We start from the raw sequence: 16,904 nt of genomic DNA on the forward strand, positions 1-16,904 counted from the left end.
TATGTAGGCTTCTGTGCCACCAAAGATGAATGAAAGGCCCAGCTGAGTTATTCAGCAGGAAAATCAGCAAGGAAATGGAACTATTTTTACTAATATACACAGATGCCTCCTGTAGAGAACTGTCAAGGGAGTGAAGACTTTACTGTGATATTTTTATATATCACTAATCTTGAGTCATAAGATCAGTGAGACATCTGTTAACCTTACATGTGGTTCTCAAACTTTTGCATTGGTGACCCCCTTTCAAATAGCAAGCCTCTGAGTGTGACCTCCCTTATAAATTAAAAACACTTTTTAATATATTTAACACCATTATAAATGCTGGATGCAAAGCGGGGTTTGGGGTGGAGGCTGACAGCTCACAACCCCCCATGTAATAACCTCGTGACCCCTGAGGGGTCCCGACCCCCAGCTTGAGAACCCCTGATATAGACTGTTTTGATATACCTGAGTAGGACTTATAGAATGTCACCCACCCTGTCTCACTGGGTAAGAAACTTTATCAGGCCTGTAGTGTGGTAGACAGTCCCAAAGGATGGGTGGGAATGGCAAGTGTGGATGAAGCCTTTCTTTTACTGCAGCATGTAGCTACATATATAGTGCCTGTACTTTACCTGCCACCATAAATGTTGACACAGACTAGGAGGTATGCAGATGTACTTAACAAGCTGTGCAGTAATGAGAGAAAGGTTCCTGAGAAGACCCATCAAATGTATTACTTATTTTCACAAATTTTTTTCTCCACACGTAAGTTAGCAATGCATACTTGTGCCACACAGCCCTCTTTATTTACCTGCACACATTACATGCTTAATGTTAATGTTGTGCCAGATTTACTACAAATAAGCAATGAACACTCTGAACTTGATCAAATCAAAACTATTTTTCTCTTGAAGAATCAAAGTCACTCTCCTTAAGGAGGGCTATAACCATCTCAGATATCTTCCCTCCACCCTAAGCCAATTTATCATTAAGCTAGACAGAAATCTCAGGAGTTTTTTGTTGTTTCTCCCCCAAATAAAGATATTTGGTTTCTATCTTTCCTCTGACTCAAAAGCTGGCTGAACCACGTTAGCTCAAAGTTTTAATAAAATTCATCTTTAAGCAGAGATCAAGCATATGAAACATCAGCCCAAAAGGTGACAGTTTTTAGAAAGTTATGAGCAACTGAAAATGAAGTCTTAGCGTGAAAACAGGTACTCATCCTTAACTGTAGGTGTCTGCCTATTTTAAGGTTTCCATCATTGTAATATATGAGCAACCTCCAAGTAAAAACAATAGCAATTGTGAAGTCTAATAGAATCCATAGAGTTTCTGGCAATTTTTGAGGTAAAAAACTCTCAGTGGGATAGGTGTTTTTTTTTGTTTTGTTTTGTTTTTTGAGTGGGTGTCTTTTGGGATTGGTAGCAGTTTAGAGTATAAGGAGATGTCAGTACTGTGAATGACATTCCAATGGTGGAAAATCTTTTCCAGAGAGGAATGTTTTGCAGTGTTTGCAAGTTCCACAGAGTGGACCTGTTGATCCTGCCACTGCTGTGACATGGAAATATTCACCTCTTACAGGAAGCAATTTGCTCCCATGTAATTAATTAAAATGGTGATAGGTTTGTAAACAGTATGATCTTTTTAGTAATTTTTGTTTACTTACAACTGAAAATTTACTATGAAGTAGAAAACATATGAAAGAAAAGGTACAATACTGAGGTTGCCTTACTTTTCTCAAGCAAATCTGTGAGAATGAAAAGCCATGGCAGCAAGTGAGTTAATGGGAAGGAAAGAAACTAGTACAACACAATGAAGATCAAAGACAGGGGAATTGTACTGTCATGACATGGGTCGAATCTTGAATGGGAATCCCTGTCTAGTCAAAAGGGCTCCTGCCACTATTTTTAAAAAGTGAACAAAGAATCTGACTATGGTTGTCAGGTGTCGGGATTACCTCCGAGATCTCTTTCTACTCAGCTTTCCAAGAACTCAGTTTGACTCTAGATTTTGTCACTCAGTTATTTTTATTTGGCACACAGCAAAGGTACACTCTTGATTAGACTCAAGAGTAGGAGCAGAACTGCAACTAGACATTTTAGCACCCGAAGTGAGCAAACACCCCGGTTGTCGGCAGGCAGGATCAAACTGGGGAGCTCTGGAGCTTAGTGTATGAGCCTCTACCACATGAGCTAAAAGCCAACTGGCTGTTAGCTAAGGCTGTAGAGCAGACTCATTTAACTCTCTCTAAGTGATCTCGGTGCCACTAGAAGGGACAGAACACCACACCCAGAAGGTGTGTGGGTTACACTTGCACCCCCTGTCAGGGATTTTTTTTGGCATTTCTCCAACCCCTTTTTCCACCACAGAAGTTTTGTGCCCTGGTGGCTGCCCCGCTCACACCGCACTGGTTACAGCCTGCATAGGAGGTGGGTAAAGAGCATAATACATATCCAAATTTACACAGAAAACCTCTTTCTTTATAAACATTTATACATTACATTGCATTTACTATGCATTGCATCAGACACTTTTGGGTTTGGCTTGGTTACTTTGTAGGAACCAATCCCTGTACAGCATGTTCTTATATTTACCTCCTCTTACATTTCAGGCTTATCTAGTCCATTGTAAATGGCAGGGCTGGCTCTACATTTTTTGCCACCCACGCCCTGCCCATTTTTTTGCGCTGGCCCACCCCCAGCCCAACTCCGCCCCTTCCCTGCCCCATTCCAACTGCTTCCCCAAATCCCCGGCCCCACCTCCTCCCCCGGGTGCGCCGCATTTCCCCTTCTACCTCTCCCTCCCAGGCTTCCTGCATCTGGGAGGGAGGGGGAGAAGCGGAGCAGCGGCGGTGCACTTGGGGAAGGAGACAGCGGTGGACTGGAGGTGAGCTGGGACAGGGAGCAGTTCCTCTGCCCACCCCCTGGGTTACTTCCTGCAGCCCTCCCTGCGCCCACTCCCCCCGCCCCAACTCACCTCTGCTCTGCTTGCTCCCCTGAATGCACCGCTGCTCCGCTTCTCCCCGCTCCCTCCCAGGCTTGCCACGTGAAACAGCTGTGGAAAAGTGCCGCCCCAAGTACGTGCTTGCTTTGCTGGTGCCTTGAGCTGGCCCTGGTAAATGGTTCCCTGGGTGTTTCCCCCTTATCTTAGCTAATACAAACATTCTGTCTCTCAGCTTACTGACCCCTTTACCTATCTTAGCTGGCACAGACATTCTATTTCCAGCCTGCTGTTCCATTTACCTCCCTAATCCTGTCTCCCAAGAAATGTGGCCTTACCCGTGTCTAATTACTTATGTGAATTTAGACCTACATTCCACTGCTTTTGTTTTGCTTTTTCACATTAGCATTCATTTCATTTGCATTATGTTTCTATGGTTTCTTTTTTAAGTTCACAACGGAGCAACACATTTCCAAGACCAGACTAGTTGTAATAATTTGAACCACCATTAATATAAGGCTCAAAGTACAAACCGGGGGATGCAAGCTCACCTTGTCTGGTATAGTCCACCATGGTGTAATTCTATATTATAAACTTTCTCAGCCATTAAAGCATCCTTCTGTAATGTTAATTTTGCTTTTATTTTAATTACATTATAAAAATTGGTACAAAATTTATTACCTCAGGACTTTTAGATGTGAAACAGAACATAGGTCGATTAAAATAACATTCCCTGGGTCTATAGTGGTCCTCTTCAGCCACCACACAATATTTGCTATTACCAGCATAGGCAGTTTTTACTTTACCAGTGTTCCAGCATATAATCTGTACTGTGTAATTTGGAGACTGTTCCAGAGTGAACCCATATGCCGGCAACTTTGTCTGTAAAACATTATACCTGCACTGTAAGTGTCCCCCAGGTGCAAACTGCAGTACAAGTTTGGGGCTTTCCAGACTGTGCATTATATTGCAAGGGTATTTGAGGAGGGAAAACAAACTTCTTCCACACCATATGGGTTTCAGTAGTTTCACATTTAACTTTGTGCTATTGGACTCTTGTTAATTTTCGTAGCCTGCCCCACTGATGTTACCTCTCTTGTACACATTTTTTTACTTTTATGGGGTGACAAAAGAAGGCAAGTTTTCTTGCTTCATATCATTTAAGGCTGCTTTTACTTGGTACAGCATGTATCCCCCACATACCATGTACGGTATTATTAGAACGCATTGACTTAATGCCATACTTTTTAAAAGCAGACCGCATAATTAATTGTTTACAGACACGTTCATCGGGAAGGGCCCATTCCCTTCAGAATGGCTGTAAAGGCTTTGGGGGAGGGGAAGAAATTATACGGTGGTGGTAGTTGTCAACACCTGACCTTCCCTTTGCATTTTTTTTTATTACTAAGGGTTTCACCTGCTGTGACTGCACCAAGTTATATTGCCACAATCAGGTTTATTATCAAACCAGGAATTCTCTTCTTTAACACTTCAATTTATTACCTCCCTTTTCTTTAACATTTTTACTCTAACATTTCCACAACTCCCAACAATTTAATTCCCTCCGACCCTTCAGATTTAATTTGTGCAAACCTCCTTTTAATGCCTCACTCTTTTTCCTTAAATCGCTTTACTTATCTTTTAAAGTGACACATAACTCATCTGAATTCTTTCTATGTCTCTAAGCTTACCTTTTATGTTTTTTGCACTTATTTCTTAACTTAGGCCAAGCCTACACTAGCACTTATGTTGGCAAAACTTTTGTCACTCAGGGGTGTGAAAAAACACCCCCAAGTGACATAAGTTTTGCTGGCATAAATGCTCGTGTGCCACAGCGCTATGTCAACGGGAGACGCTCTCCCGCTGACCTATCTACAGCAGCTTTCTAAGCTGGTTTTCTTTATGTCAACAGGAGAGCTGTAAGCTTGTAAGTGTAGACATGGCCTTAGTACACTTTGCCTGCAAAGCTGCACTCACTAAATACAGTCCTTGAAGGACAGCTTCTTTTAACCTATTTGCATAAACCCAAAGTAACAAACATCGTTTTCTCTCTGACCTTTTAGGGATTTTTTCCATTTAGTTTGTTTTCTGCTCTACAACTTTGATTTGCTCTTTATACTTTTGCATTCTTTCCTCAATGTGGCACATTTCATCAGTAAAGTTTTAGCCACCAGAAATAATCCTTGTGAAATTGCTGCCTTGATTTGGTTCCCCCCCAACTCCCTTCAGATAACAAAAGTAGATATTGTTTTTTTCCAGGACTGCAATTGGGTCCTATTTTTTCAAAATTGCAATGACACTGAACAGACCTGTGGTATGCTTAGCCATTTATTTATTTATTGCATTTAACAGACTTCTGCTTTACTCTGCTAAGCATTCTTTTTTCTTTTTCATAGAATCATAGAATATTAGGGTTGGAAGAGACCTCAGGAGGTCATCTAGTCCAATCCCCTGCTCAAAGCAGGACCAACACCAACTAAATCATCCCAGCCAAGGCTTTGTCAAGCCAGGCCTTAAAAATCTCTAAGGATGGAGATTCCACCACCTCCCTAGGAACCCATTCCAGTGCTTAACCATACTCCTAGTGAAATAGTGTTTCCTAATATCCAACCTAGACCTCCCACACTGCAACTTGAGACCATTGCTTCTTGTTGTGTCATCTGCCACCACTGAGAACAGCTTAGCTCTATCTTCTTTGGAACCCCCCTTCAGGTAGCTGAAGGCTGCTATCAAATGCCCCTCACTCTTCTCTTCTGCAGACTAAATAAGCCCAGTTCCCTCAGCCTTTCCTCATAAGTAATGTGCCCCAGCCCCCTAAATATTTTCATTGCCCTCCACTGGACTCTCTCCAATTTGTCCCTTCTGTAGTGGGGGGGAATAAAACTGGGCATATTCCAGGTGTGGCCTCACCAGTGCTGAATAGAGGGGAATAATCACTTCCCTTGATCTGCTGGCCATGCTCCTACTAATACAGCCCAATATGCCATTGGCTTTCTTGACAACAAGGGCACACTGCTGCCTCATATCCAGCTTCTTGTCCACTGTAATCCTCAGGTCCTTTTCTGCAGCACTGCTGCTTAGCCAGTCAGCCCCCAGCCTGTAGCGGTGCATGGGATTCTTCCTTCCTAAGTGCAGGACTCTGCACTTGTCCTTGTTGAACCTCATCAGATTTCTTTTGGCCCAATCCTCCAATTTGTCTAGGTCACTCTGGACCCTATTGCTACCCTCCATCTTATCTACCTCTCTCCCCAGCTTACTGTCATCTGCGAAGTTGCTGAGGGTGCAATTAATCCCATCTTTCAGATCATTAATAAAGATGTTGAACAAAACCAGGCCCAGGATGGACCCCTGGGGCACTCCGCTTGATACTGGCTGCCAACTAGATATCGAGCTGTTGATCACTACCCATTGAGCCCATTTAATACCACTCTCTGGAATTCCTTTTCCACTTGGTCCCAGTCTCCCCCTAATACTTCTCTGGTGAGTCCATGTCTAATTATTCATGTCAAGCTAGGGCTACATAGGTAGGATAGTTACCTATGATTTTCCAAAAATTCAAATCCTTCCCCATATGCCAGTGCCTTTTAAAAGGTATAATGAGGCTTCTTCTGTGTATGTCAGTGTTAGCTCATGTTGAATTAAGACTTAAGCACATCCTCCTTGTGAGATACTGAAGTGGTATCTTCTTTTCCCATGGTCGTTAGACACCAAGGAGATAGCCATTTTAGAAATATTAGACAAATGCATAAAACCTGGAGTTAGGAATTCCGTGGAGGAGAAAGACAGAAATGGAGATCTTTCTGAATCAGGATTAGGTGCCAAGATGCAGAAGTTTGCTAATCCTCCACATCCACGATACATGAATGCTGAATTTCTGCTGAATATGGCTATGCATATTTACATTTCATTCCAGAATACCAACAAGAAAATGGCAAAATTTAATTTGCGTTAAAGCTTAGAATGTTAAAATAAAGTATTATGTAACAACAAAAATTCAAAAAAGGGAAAGCATCAATCATGTTAAGTCTTCAAACAAATAATAATTAAAAACATAGGAACATAGGAATTGCCATACTGACAAAAACAGACCAATGGTCCATCTAGTCCAGTTCTATTTCTGAAAGTAATCAACACCATATACTTCGGTTGAGGGCATAAACCACCTTTAATATACCTAAATGTGCAATACTATACCCTGGTGCAAATTTCTTCCTGATCAAAACAGGTGATCAGTTTATGCCCTGAAGCATGGGAATTGCTATTTTATAAATTTAAACATATAACTATGGTACACAAAAGTCAAATACATGTTATTTTAGATATATATATAATATATATATTGAAGTGAGCACTGATAACTAAGCCCAGTTATTCCAGTACTTACAGCCAAATCTTGAACTAGTTTCTCCTCAAATGAATATTCCTCTGTTTCTATCCAATAGTTCTGATAACCATGGAGGAAGAGGTTAATAGAACGGTGCCTGGGAGGGGGGGTGAAAGTGAGATCAAGAGGGGTAAACAGAACATAGTATAATAGCTTAGGTGGTTAATGATTAGTAAGGATATGTATTTTGTACAATTTTGATCCTCTGATTGGTCAGTGAAATAATATGCAAACTAAAGCAAACATTCAGTGAAATAACATTTTTCTTCAGACTTTTGAGTGTACCTGAGGTACATTGAGGGAGCACACCAAATACCTCTTCATGCCACCACATTTTCCTGCATATGGGTCTGTTTTCATTGGTATTATTGTGATAGACCCACACTAGGACTGGGATGCCATTGTTTTAGGTGCTATACAAACACATGGAAGACATAGTCCCTACCCCAAAGAGGTTTCAAATGCATACCAGAAAATAAATAATATGTACAATCTGACCAGCAAACATTGCTGTAGGAACCTTCACTTTGCAAAAAATAAACTTTAAGTACACAATAATTATGGTTGCTTTAAGTTCTTTAATTTCCTTGGGTGTTTTTGAGAAAAGGAGGGAGAAAAAAATTATCCATTCTTAAAAATGTTAGCATTTAGATGTACTGTATTGGGCTCTGCATTTCTTACCTCAGTGGGGTAGGAAGGGGTGAGTTTTACATCTTATTGCTGCTATTGTCTGACTTGAGACAATTTTTTGTAAGGCTGGGTTAAAGAAGTCTCTTTACCATACTTCACATTATGACAGTTGTATCTTGGCATCTGATATAGGTGATTTCCAAATCAAAGTTTAGCTTGTTTATTTCAACGTATTACAAAATGCAGCATAGACTGCGGTCAGAGCCCAATCTGTATTTTATTCAAACCCACATTTTCTTCTTATTCCTCAAGTTAAGACAGAAGCCTAGGGGAAGTAATTCTTGTGCCTAATCAAGGAGGAAGTCTAGGTGGGGAGAACATACATGGTAATGTCACAAAAAAGAATGGGGTAAAAAAAAACCAATTAAGTGCCTACTGGGCATGCACAGAAGTGATTTTTCAATCAGTTATTTTTAATTCATTTTTTATTCAACCAAATATTTTCAAATTAGATTGAGGACACACACCATAAAGAACACTTTTTACAGACCAAGTTTCAAATTTAGCTCTTCCTGAATTATGTTCATGGAAAAAAGTGTGACAATACTTCCTTTTAAAGTGGGAAAGATGCATTTTTAAACCTTGCATAACTTAATATACTTGAATGGATTTTTGTCAAACTTTACAAAAAAGTCACTTTTCATTTGAGAATATGGAAAATATTAGTCCAAAAAGAGGAGGGCTTTTTGTCTGTTGTTTCCCCCTGCAGAAAGTTACTATATGAACAAGTAGAAATAGAGTCTAAATGAAATAGTACTATAACCTTTACTATAATGTTCACAATCGAATGACTGCTATAATTCTGGTGTCTCGTACAGTTGACTAGACAAAGGAAATTTAGCTTTAATTGAAAAGCAACACTAAGCGCAGCTATTAAATCATCTGAATGGTAGATATGTATGGAATTAACCTAGGTAAAGATTTAGGTTCTGCAAACACTTGTGAATGTGTTTAACTTTATGCCTGTGAGCAATCCCCTTGAAGTATTTATATATATTAAGTAATGTGAAAGTGTTGCAGGATTGGGGTCTTAATATAGCCATAGAAATAAGCATACATTTTTATACATTGAAGGGACACAATATATGGTCAGAAATTGATGAATAATTCTTATTAAAATTGGAGGAATTGGCATGTTGGTCCACGAAGACAGCAAAATTCATCCAGCAACGTTTAAGTTTAAGTTTCTGCAGCATAAAACTTCTTGACATTCACCAGTGCCTTTTTCCACAAACATAAGTCTCTTCTCAGCTTATGTTCTTTCAGCTCCAAATTAAATAAATAATGATGTGTTGTCTAAGACATTTGGTTTAAAAATCCACTGGAAAAATACTGAAAAGTGCCTTTCGCAAGAACCTAGTGTCCGATCCTACAAGCACATAGCACTGGACACAGTAATTACTATACTAAAGTCCCACTGATTTCTCTGGGACAACTCACAGAGTAAATACTAGTCTTGGAAGTAAGCTTCTGTTGGATATGGCCTTTACATTGCATGTTCCCTGTTCTATTTAAGATGGAGTTTTTGTTTTTAGAGGTACTCCATATATCCTGTAAAGCAGCGGTTATTTAATTCATGGAGTTTTTTGTTTGTTTTTCTTTTTATCATAGGTATAGTGCACTAAATGCACTGATGCTAAAAATCACGTAAATACGGTATACATAAGTTAAGACCAGAGGGCATATCTGATTTATACACACACATAAAATGCTCATTGTTGGGGAATGTAGTATACAAATTATGCACTTCCTATTTCTTTTTGCAATAATGAAATGATTATTTGGATAACCTCCTGTGAGTTATTGCCAGCATTGGTACCATTTAATCATTAAACCTCAAAGACTGACCAATCAGAATCCCTTATAAAAATTGTACAAATTCATGTTTTATGACAACGTCATATCATGGCTGGGAAAGGAATAAGTGCACGCATAAAGAAGAGGCTCTCCACAGGTTACATTACCGTTAACATGAGTATAAGCCTGTCATACTGAGTTTTTTCATGTACTTTTTCCAGCCAAACACGTTGAAAGGTGCTCAGGAAGAAAGTGCTAATTTTGTGTCTGAAGAAAAGCATATAGGTTTTCATTTAAGAACTAACAATATATTGTTAAATTCAGTAAAGTAGTCTGCATTTGCAAGTTATGTTTGAATAACTGTCATGTACATTCTATTCTGCTGTATCTCTATGCACGTGTATATAAAAATAAAATAAAAAATGTAAATAAAGTGCATTTCCTTAAACCATCAACTCTAAATATTTAAATATATTCGTATGTCACACAAAATATACTTATTACTTAAAAGGCACTTTTCATCTTCGGAGCACTGTACAAACTGTAGCTAATTACAAACAAAGAGCACACAGGAGTAGTATTTATGAGTTTTGAAAATGTTCACTTTTTGAGAAACAAAAATATTTAAAAAAATACAATTACTATTTACTTTGTATCTCAAACCACTTCTCAGAACAGGAACAGGAAGCACCTAGAAATCTTATGGGGAAAATTAAATAATCTCTTTATGATTACTAGATGTACTATTTTAACAAGTAGCTGCACATCAATAGATGTTTTTAGTTCTGAAACAGCATACTGATAATCTTAAATTAAAACAAATGTTCCATTGAAGAAAATCAGGTATAAATGTGAGATTAACATGAAAGCATATGAACCACTATCTAGACTTCCAGAGGCAGATCAGAAGAAAGGGTCATAATACTCTAGAATCTTTAGTATTTTCTAGGATGCTGGAAAGCCTGCTGCTTTTAACAGCTTTCTGGCTTTATGTGTCTAAAACTAATGTCTTGCTATTAAATTTGGAATTTACTCTCATCCCAATATAATACAGAAACTAAACTGGGGAAAAACATACTCAGATATGAAGAGCTGCATGCGAAATTGTGGTTCAAAAGGACTTAGTTGCACAGCACTTGTTATTACTAATCATATACGACTTGACAAACTCCCTAGAGTTCAGAAATGTCTTAAAGCCACAATCAATTTAAATGATGGATAGATAATTATTTATGTATTTATTATCATGACATGACAGCTTTATGTCACTGCCATAATGCTGTGAATTTTCTGGAACCTCTGTATGCTTTATTCTGCACACAGCAATTGGGAAATACACCTACAGGCCCCACCATTTTTTTTTCTAGGACCTTGCCATTTTGGGGTGGATGTCAAAATTCTGACTCACCAAAGCACAGTTTTATCAAAGGTCATCCCTAGAAATGGCAAGTAGTAGGTACTTGGCCAGATTCACCACTCAGAACTAGTGAAAATCAGGAGTAACTTAATCATAAAAATGATGCAAGTCTGAAATGAATCAGGCCCAATATTTCTGGTACAGAGAATACATTCAGTAAGTTATAGATAATAGATGATAAAAATGCAGAGGTTCACTTCATCCCCATCTTCTGCACGGCCATTTACCAGTATCTCAAAAACTATGCAGGTGTGACTTTTTTTCAGGGAAAAATAATATATCCCATTCTTTTTTCACTTAGATGTTTCTTCTTTTAGAGGTTGTAAGCATATCCTGGGATAAATAAACTAATTCATTAGACCAGAATACGGTTGTCAAGATATACCCACAAGTAGTACATCTTCTGAAATGTGATCTCCTTTTCTAAATCCTCAGAACTTTGGAAAGAATTAGCCACCACTCCAAAACTAGTTACTTTGTTTTTACATTATATTTAAGTCTCCCCCCTTCTCTTCCCTCTATGGACATGTTAGCTTTTTTCTAGCAAGAACTGTGTTCAAGAAAGATTATCTAGTAAGATGCTACCATGGTTGCCTGGGAAGTGTAGATAAGCTCTAAGAATACAGAACTCCGTGTCATTTGTAGAGATGGGATGTGTCCTCTTCACTGTACAATAAACCTTTCACTGGTCTTAATGTGGTAAACTGAACTTCCTTTCCCTATTATAAGTGCAATTACAAGGCTGTGAACACCAAACATGGAGATACATTTCAATAATGCATTTTTTAGAGGTAGATGAAATGCGTTTTAGTAACCATTCTGTGAACACTCTGTGAACAAAGCACATTGACTGTTAAAGATTTCTTTATTCTCTCAGGGAAGAAACAAACTTCATCCAGCACACACACTCACTGGCGAAATTGCATTTTATTAGTAGTGCAATGTTTCCCAACTTTGAGGGTAGGATCTCTTTGAAGGCCCTAAACTAGACTGGGTGGAAGGCACAGAATGAACGAAAACCACTGTAGGAATGAAGAAAATTGCATGGTGGTGGATCTGTCCTTTCACCCCAACACAAATGTGATCTTGCAGCTGTGGGCAAAGCAGTGGATAGGCCCTAGGAGGGCACACACATTCTGTCCCAGCCCCCGCAGTGCTCTGAATGCAGCTGGACACAGGAGTAGCTCACGTGTGCAGGACCACAGACTCAACCAGCAGTCCATGAGCCAAAATTTCCCGGCTCTATCACCCAGCTCTCATATAGGCTTTAAAAATATACATGACCCACCCCCCACATAGCTGAAATAACCCAACGGCAAGCAGCATGAAGCCTTCATGTGGATGGAAACATGGAGGGAAAGCCACAGAACAAGACAGCTAAAAGTGAAAAATAACAACTAAAAAAATGGAAGAAATTAGAAGAAGATGAGAATTAATAAATAAAGGAGACCAAACAAAGTCGAAAAGGACAGAAGATAGAAAATAGACAGAAACAGATTAACAGATTGTGGCAACTGTAACAGGGCATGATGTGAGGGACATAAGAGTGGGCTGCACCAGGACTGGGAAAAGTTGAAATATGGTGTCTGTAAAGTAGTGTACTTCCTGTGGTGTTTTTTCCAGTAGGTTATTTGGCATAAAGCCCCTGTTTGGTCACCACGGGGAATGAATGACATGGGAAAACCTATTATAAGCTATTTAACGGATATTAACAACAATCTCTCTCTAAAGAGATTGCTGGCACACGTACACGTCCTTCTAAGCATGCCAAGGCACTAGGGGCTGATCTTTTCAAAAATAAGTTTACATTTCTTTTGGTTTTACTATTCTTATTAAAAATCAGAAAGTCACAGCATCTGCCAACTATAGAAACTCTGCCAAAGCAACAAACTTGCTAATGATTTCAAAGGCGGTGTGAGTGTTAAGAAATTCCTGGTCTTCCTCGAAGCGCTTGCTCAACCGTAATTATTCATGAATAAATAAACCTTTAAAGCACCTACCTTGGCAGATTGTACAACGGTGCCATCCTGAAACAAGCGACAACGGCCCTTTTGCGTTGTTTTGACAAGAGTTTGTGCCAAACAGCTTTTTTTGATCTTAATGGTTGCTCGACCTATGGGAAAACACTTCCATCAATATGTGCAGTACAAACACTTCAGATTCAGATAAAATTCATTTGCATGACTAGCAAGTAGACTGATTAGTGGATATTACAAAAGCTTCCTTTCTTCTTAGAAATATTGCTTTTCTAATAAAAATCACTTTTTTGTAATTACTTAGGGCCATATACAGTTCTCAATCTACATACAAAACTCCAATTGATGTCAACAAATCTCACATGTGGTTGAAGGGTAAAATTTCCAAAATGTGACCTCTGTGAATAAATAAATTTGCAGGCACCGTCACTCATGTAAACAATTTTTTGCACTATTACTTTTGCATGAAAATGACAGATTTTTTTATGGGCAGAATGCAAATCAGGTTCAAACGAATTTTTATATTTAAGTTATATAATTTGAATGAACATGCAAGAGTGTGCAGACATTGCCAATACAAGGTATTCCTATGTGTAGAAATGGAAAACAGGTGGAAGTCACTTTGAAAATATGTATATTAAAATCTTACATTTATGCGCACACATCTTTTTTAAATTAAAAAGTTGTGTGCTGAATTTCTGCACTATTGCTTGGGGATTGTTTATAGAATTTTTCAGGGGCAAACAGAAATGTTCTGATTGCTCTTCTAAGTAGAACTTTGAAAGTTTAGCAGATGACACTTTAAATTTACAATATACACATTTTAGTTTTAAGCAGAAACTATTGTTCAACAGGTATATTTGATGAAGCAATTTAAACATCATTTTACAGTATGTGCTCTCAGGAAAGAACCTCATGTTCTAATTTAAAGTAAGTACTTTATAAATGTAGTCCTTATCACCTGCTCCAGATGATAGACAGCTGCTGAGATTCTCTGCACCCGTTCCACGGCTTTCTCAGGATCAGCAGGCTCCTCACTTTTCAAAATGTCCTTGTACAGGTTCAACTGCCATTTCACAGCTGGGTCATCAGACTAAAATCAAGATATTTCATATGTATAATACATTTTTCAAATAATAAATGAGTCTTTTTATGCTCCTTAATCTAAAAAAACAAACAAACTAATTGAGGGCTTTTAAGCACAGTACATTAGTCCACATCAGAGAAAAGTAAATTCTAGTGTGCAATAGCGTGTCACACCCTAACTGGCCTGTATGGACTCTGCTGACTCATAATACAAGTTCCCTAGTGCACGTTACTACAGTTACCTTTCAAACGGATCCACATTAACATGCACCAGGGAACTTTTAGTGAATATCAGCAAGGTCCAAATGGGCCATTTAGTGCATAGCATATTAGTGTGCACCAGAATTTACACCTTTCTGGTGAGGATTAATGCATTGTGTAGACAAGTCCTGCCTTAATATAATGAATATGACTACTACTACTGATTCACATGGATAAGAGATAGATAGTCCCAGTTCATTTTCGTCATTCATCTCAGACTTCCCATTTGCCTCCATTATCTGTAACCATGGCACAAAAGTCCACAAACTACTAGGACAGCTGGACTTAAATTCTGTAACAAGGCTCCATGGGTTCTCATGATTGCTGGTGAAGCATTCTGGGAATTTTGTGGTGTCTTCATGAAATAAAAAATATGGAAGCTGATATAGAATTATGTATGAAAAAGTACAATACCCACAGTAATGTGAACTGTGTGCTGTCTATTTTGATATTAAAATTAATGTATTTTACATTGCACTTATATTTTTTACTTTGCAGTATTTCACAGATTTTTGTTTTGACAATGCAGAACTGCACTGCACAAGCTGCCATGGGGAAGCTGGGGTTTCAGCAGGCCAGTAGGGCACAACTGGGGCTTTTGGTGCTGGGGGAGGTGTGGAAGACATTTGGGGATTGTGGAATAAGCACATAAAATGGATGCTTTTGCTGGAATGACCAATAGTGAAATAGTTAAAGTTCAACTTTAGGCTCCAAAACGAGTACCCTTTGGAGAATAGGATGCTTCAAATCTCTTAGCTAGATCAGCTGGGTCTGAATCCAGACCCAGCTGGATGAATAATCAGCTAAATGAAGATACAGTAAGAGATAATGAAACACCACAAAGCAAGAGTAGGGACAGCAAGGAGGACAAAAGTACAAATGTTGATTGAAGTAGTAGTCAGGTAGGTGTTACGGTTAGTGAAAGGACGATATCTAATCCAGGTAGAAAACCGAGTATGGTGCGAGGGAAACACTGAAATGCTTGTACATGAACACAAGGAGTCTGGGCAATAAAATGGAGGAACTGCAACTACTGGTGCAGAAGGTTTAAACTGGATAGTAGGAGGATTACGGAAACGGTAGAATAGTCCTCATGAGTCACATACAGGTATTGAAAGGGATGTGCTGCTTAGGAGAGATAAGAATAAAGGTAAAGGTGGTGGGATAGAACTGTACATCAATTAAGTGATTAACCGTAAAGGAATAAGAAGTGATAGTAAGTGATAGATCTGTTTCGCTCAAAATCACTTTGAGGCAGGATTGTAAAAAGTTCTGTTAGGATTGCATAGGGGTCTGCTATAGACTCATACATGGATAGCAATCTCTTTAATATTATTAGAGAGATAAATATTATTAGGAATTGTGTCATAATGGAAGACTCTAGCTTCCCAGATACAAATTGGAGAATAAATACTAATAATACTGGTAGGGCCCAGTTATTCTTGGATATGATAGATGACAGCTTTCTTCATTAAACTGTCATCGAACCAAGAAGAGGTAATGCAATTTTAGACTTAGTTTTAGTAAGTAGAGGACATCAGAGCAAAACTGATTGTAGGAAATAACCTTGGATTGAGTGATTATGAGATGATTCAGTTTAAATTAAATGGAAGTATAATCAAAACCAGATAGTCAACTATGATTTTTTACTTCAAAAGGGCAGACTTTAGGAAATTAAGGGAATTAGTTAAAGGAGTCAATTGGACTGAAAAGCTCAAAGACTTAAATGTAAAGGCTTGGAACTTCTTCATATCAACTATACAAAAACTATCTGAATTTTGCATCCCAAGCAAGGAAAAAAAATGTAGGGACAGGCTCCAGTCCCAGCTGGATGAATGACCACCCCAAAAAAGTTATTAGGAGTAAGCGGAGAGCCTATAGGCTATGGAAAAAGGGGTTGATCAACAAAAAAACCCCAACCCTAAATCTTGGACGTTCAAAAATGTAGGAATAAAGTGAGAATTGATAAAAATCAAGTTGAATTAGTCCTTACCAAGGAAATTAAAATAAATAATAAGACTTTTTTTTAGTTATATAAATAAAAAGAGAATAATGAAGGATGAGGCTGGACTGCTATGCAGTGTGGATGGGAAGGAAATTAAAGATAATCTAGATATGGCCCAAAAACTAAGCGAATACTTTATCTCAGTTTTCACAAAGGATGATAACAAGGAACATGTACATGAAGGCAGGACGGATGATGGAAACGTGTGTGGAAATGGAAATTACCACATCTGAAGTGGAAGAAAAACTTAATGTGCTCAAATCAGGGGGACTGGATAATTTCCATCCAGAATGCTGAAAGAACTGGAATGTATGATTACAAGTCTGTTAGCAAGGATTTTTAATACATCTATTTATTTGGGGATAG

General features: G+C 38.5%; 1 protein-coding gene across 1 annotated transcript in view; it reads right to left on the minus strand.

Moving 5' to 3' along the window:
• RYR3 (ryanodine receptor 3) overlaps nucleotides 1–16,904 on the minus strand; it is a 577,606-nt gene that overhangs the window by 76,931 nt on the left and 483,771 nt on the right. The window contains exons 76-78 of the mRNA XM_074955741.1: nucleotides 14,148–14,279; nucleotides 13,211–13,323; nucleotides 9,961–10,060 (exon numbers count right to left, since the gene is read on the minus strand). Of these exons, the coding sequence (XP_074811842.1) occupies nucleotides 9,961–10,060; nucleotides 13,211–13,323; nucleotides 14,148–14,279 (345 nt within the window). The remainder of the gene's footprint in view (nucleotides 1–9,960; nucleotides 10,061–13,210; nucleotides 13,324–14,147; nucleotides 14,280–16,904) is intronic.

This window comes from Natator depressus, chromosome 6 (assembly GCF_965152275.1).
Source record: "Natator depressus isolate rNatDep1 chromosome 6, rNatDep2.hap1, whole genome shotgun sequence".
Taxonomy (NCBI): Eukaryota; Metazoa; Chordata; order Testudines; family Cheloniidae; genus Natator; species Natator depressus.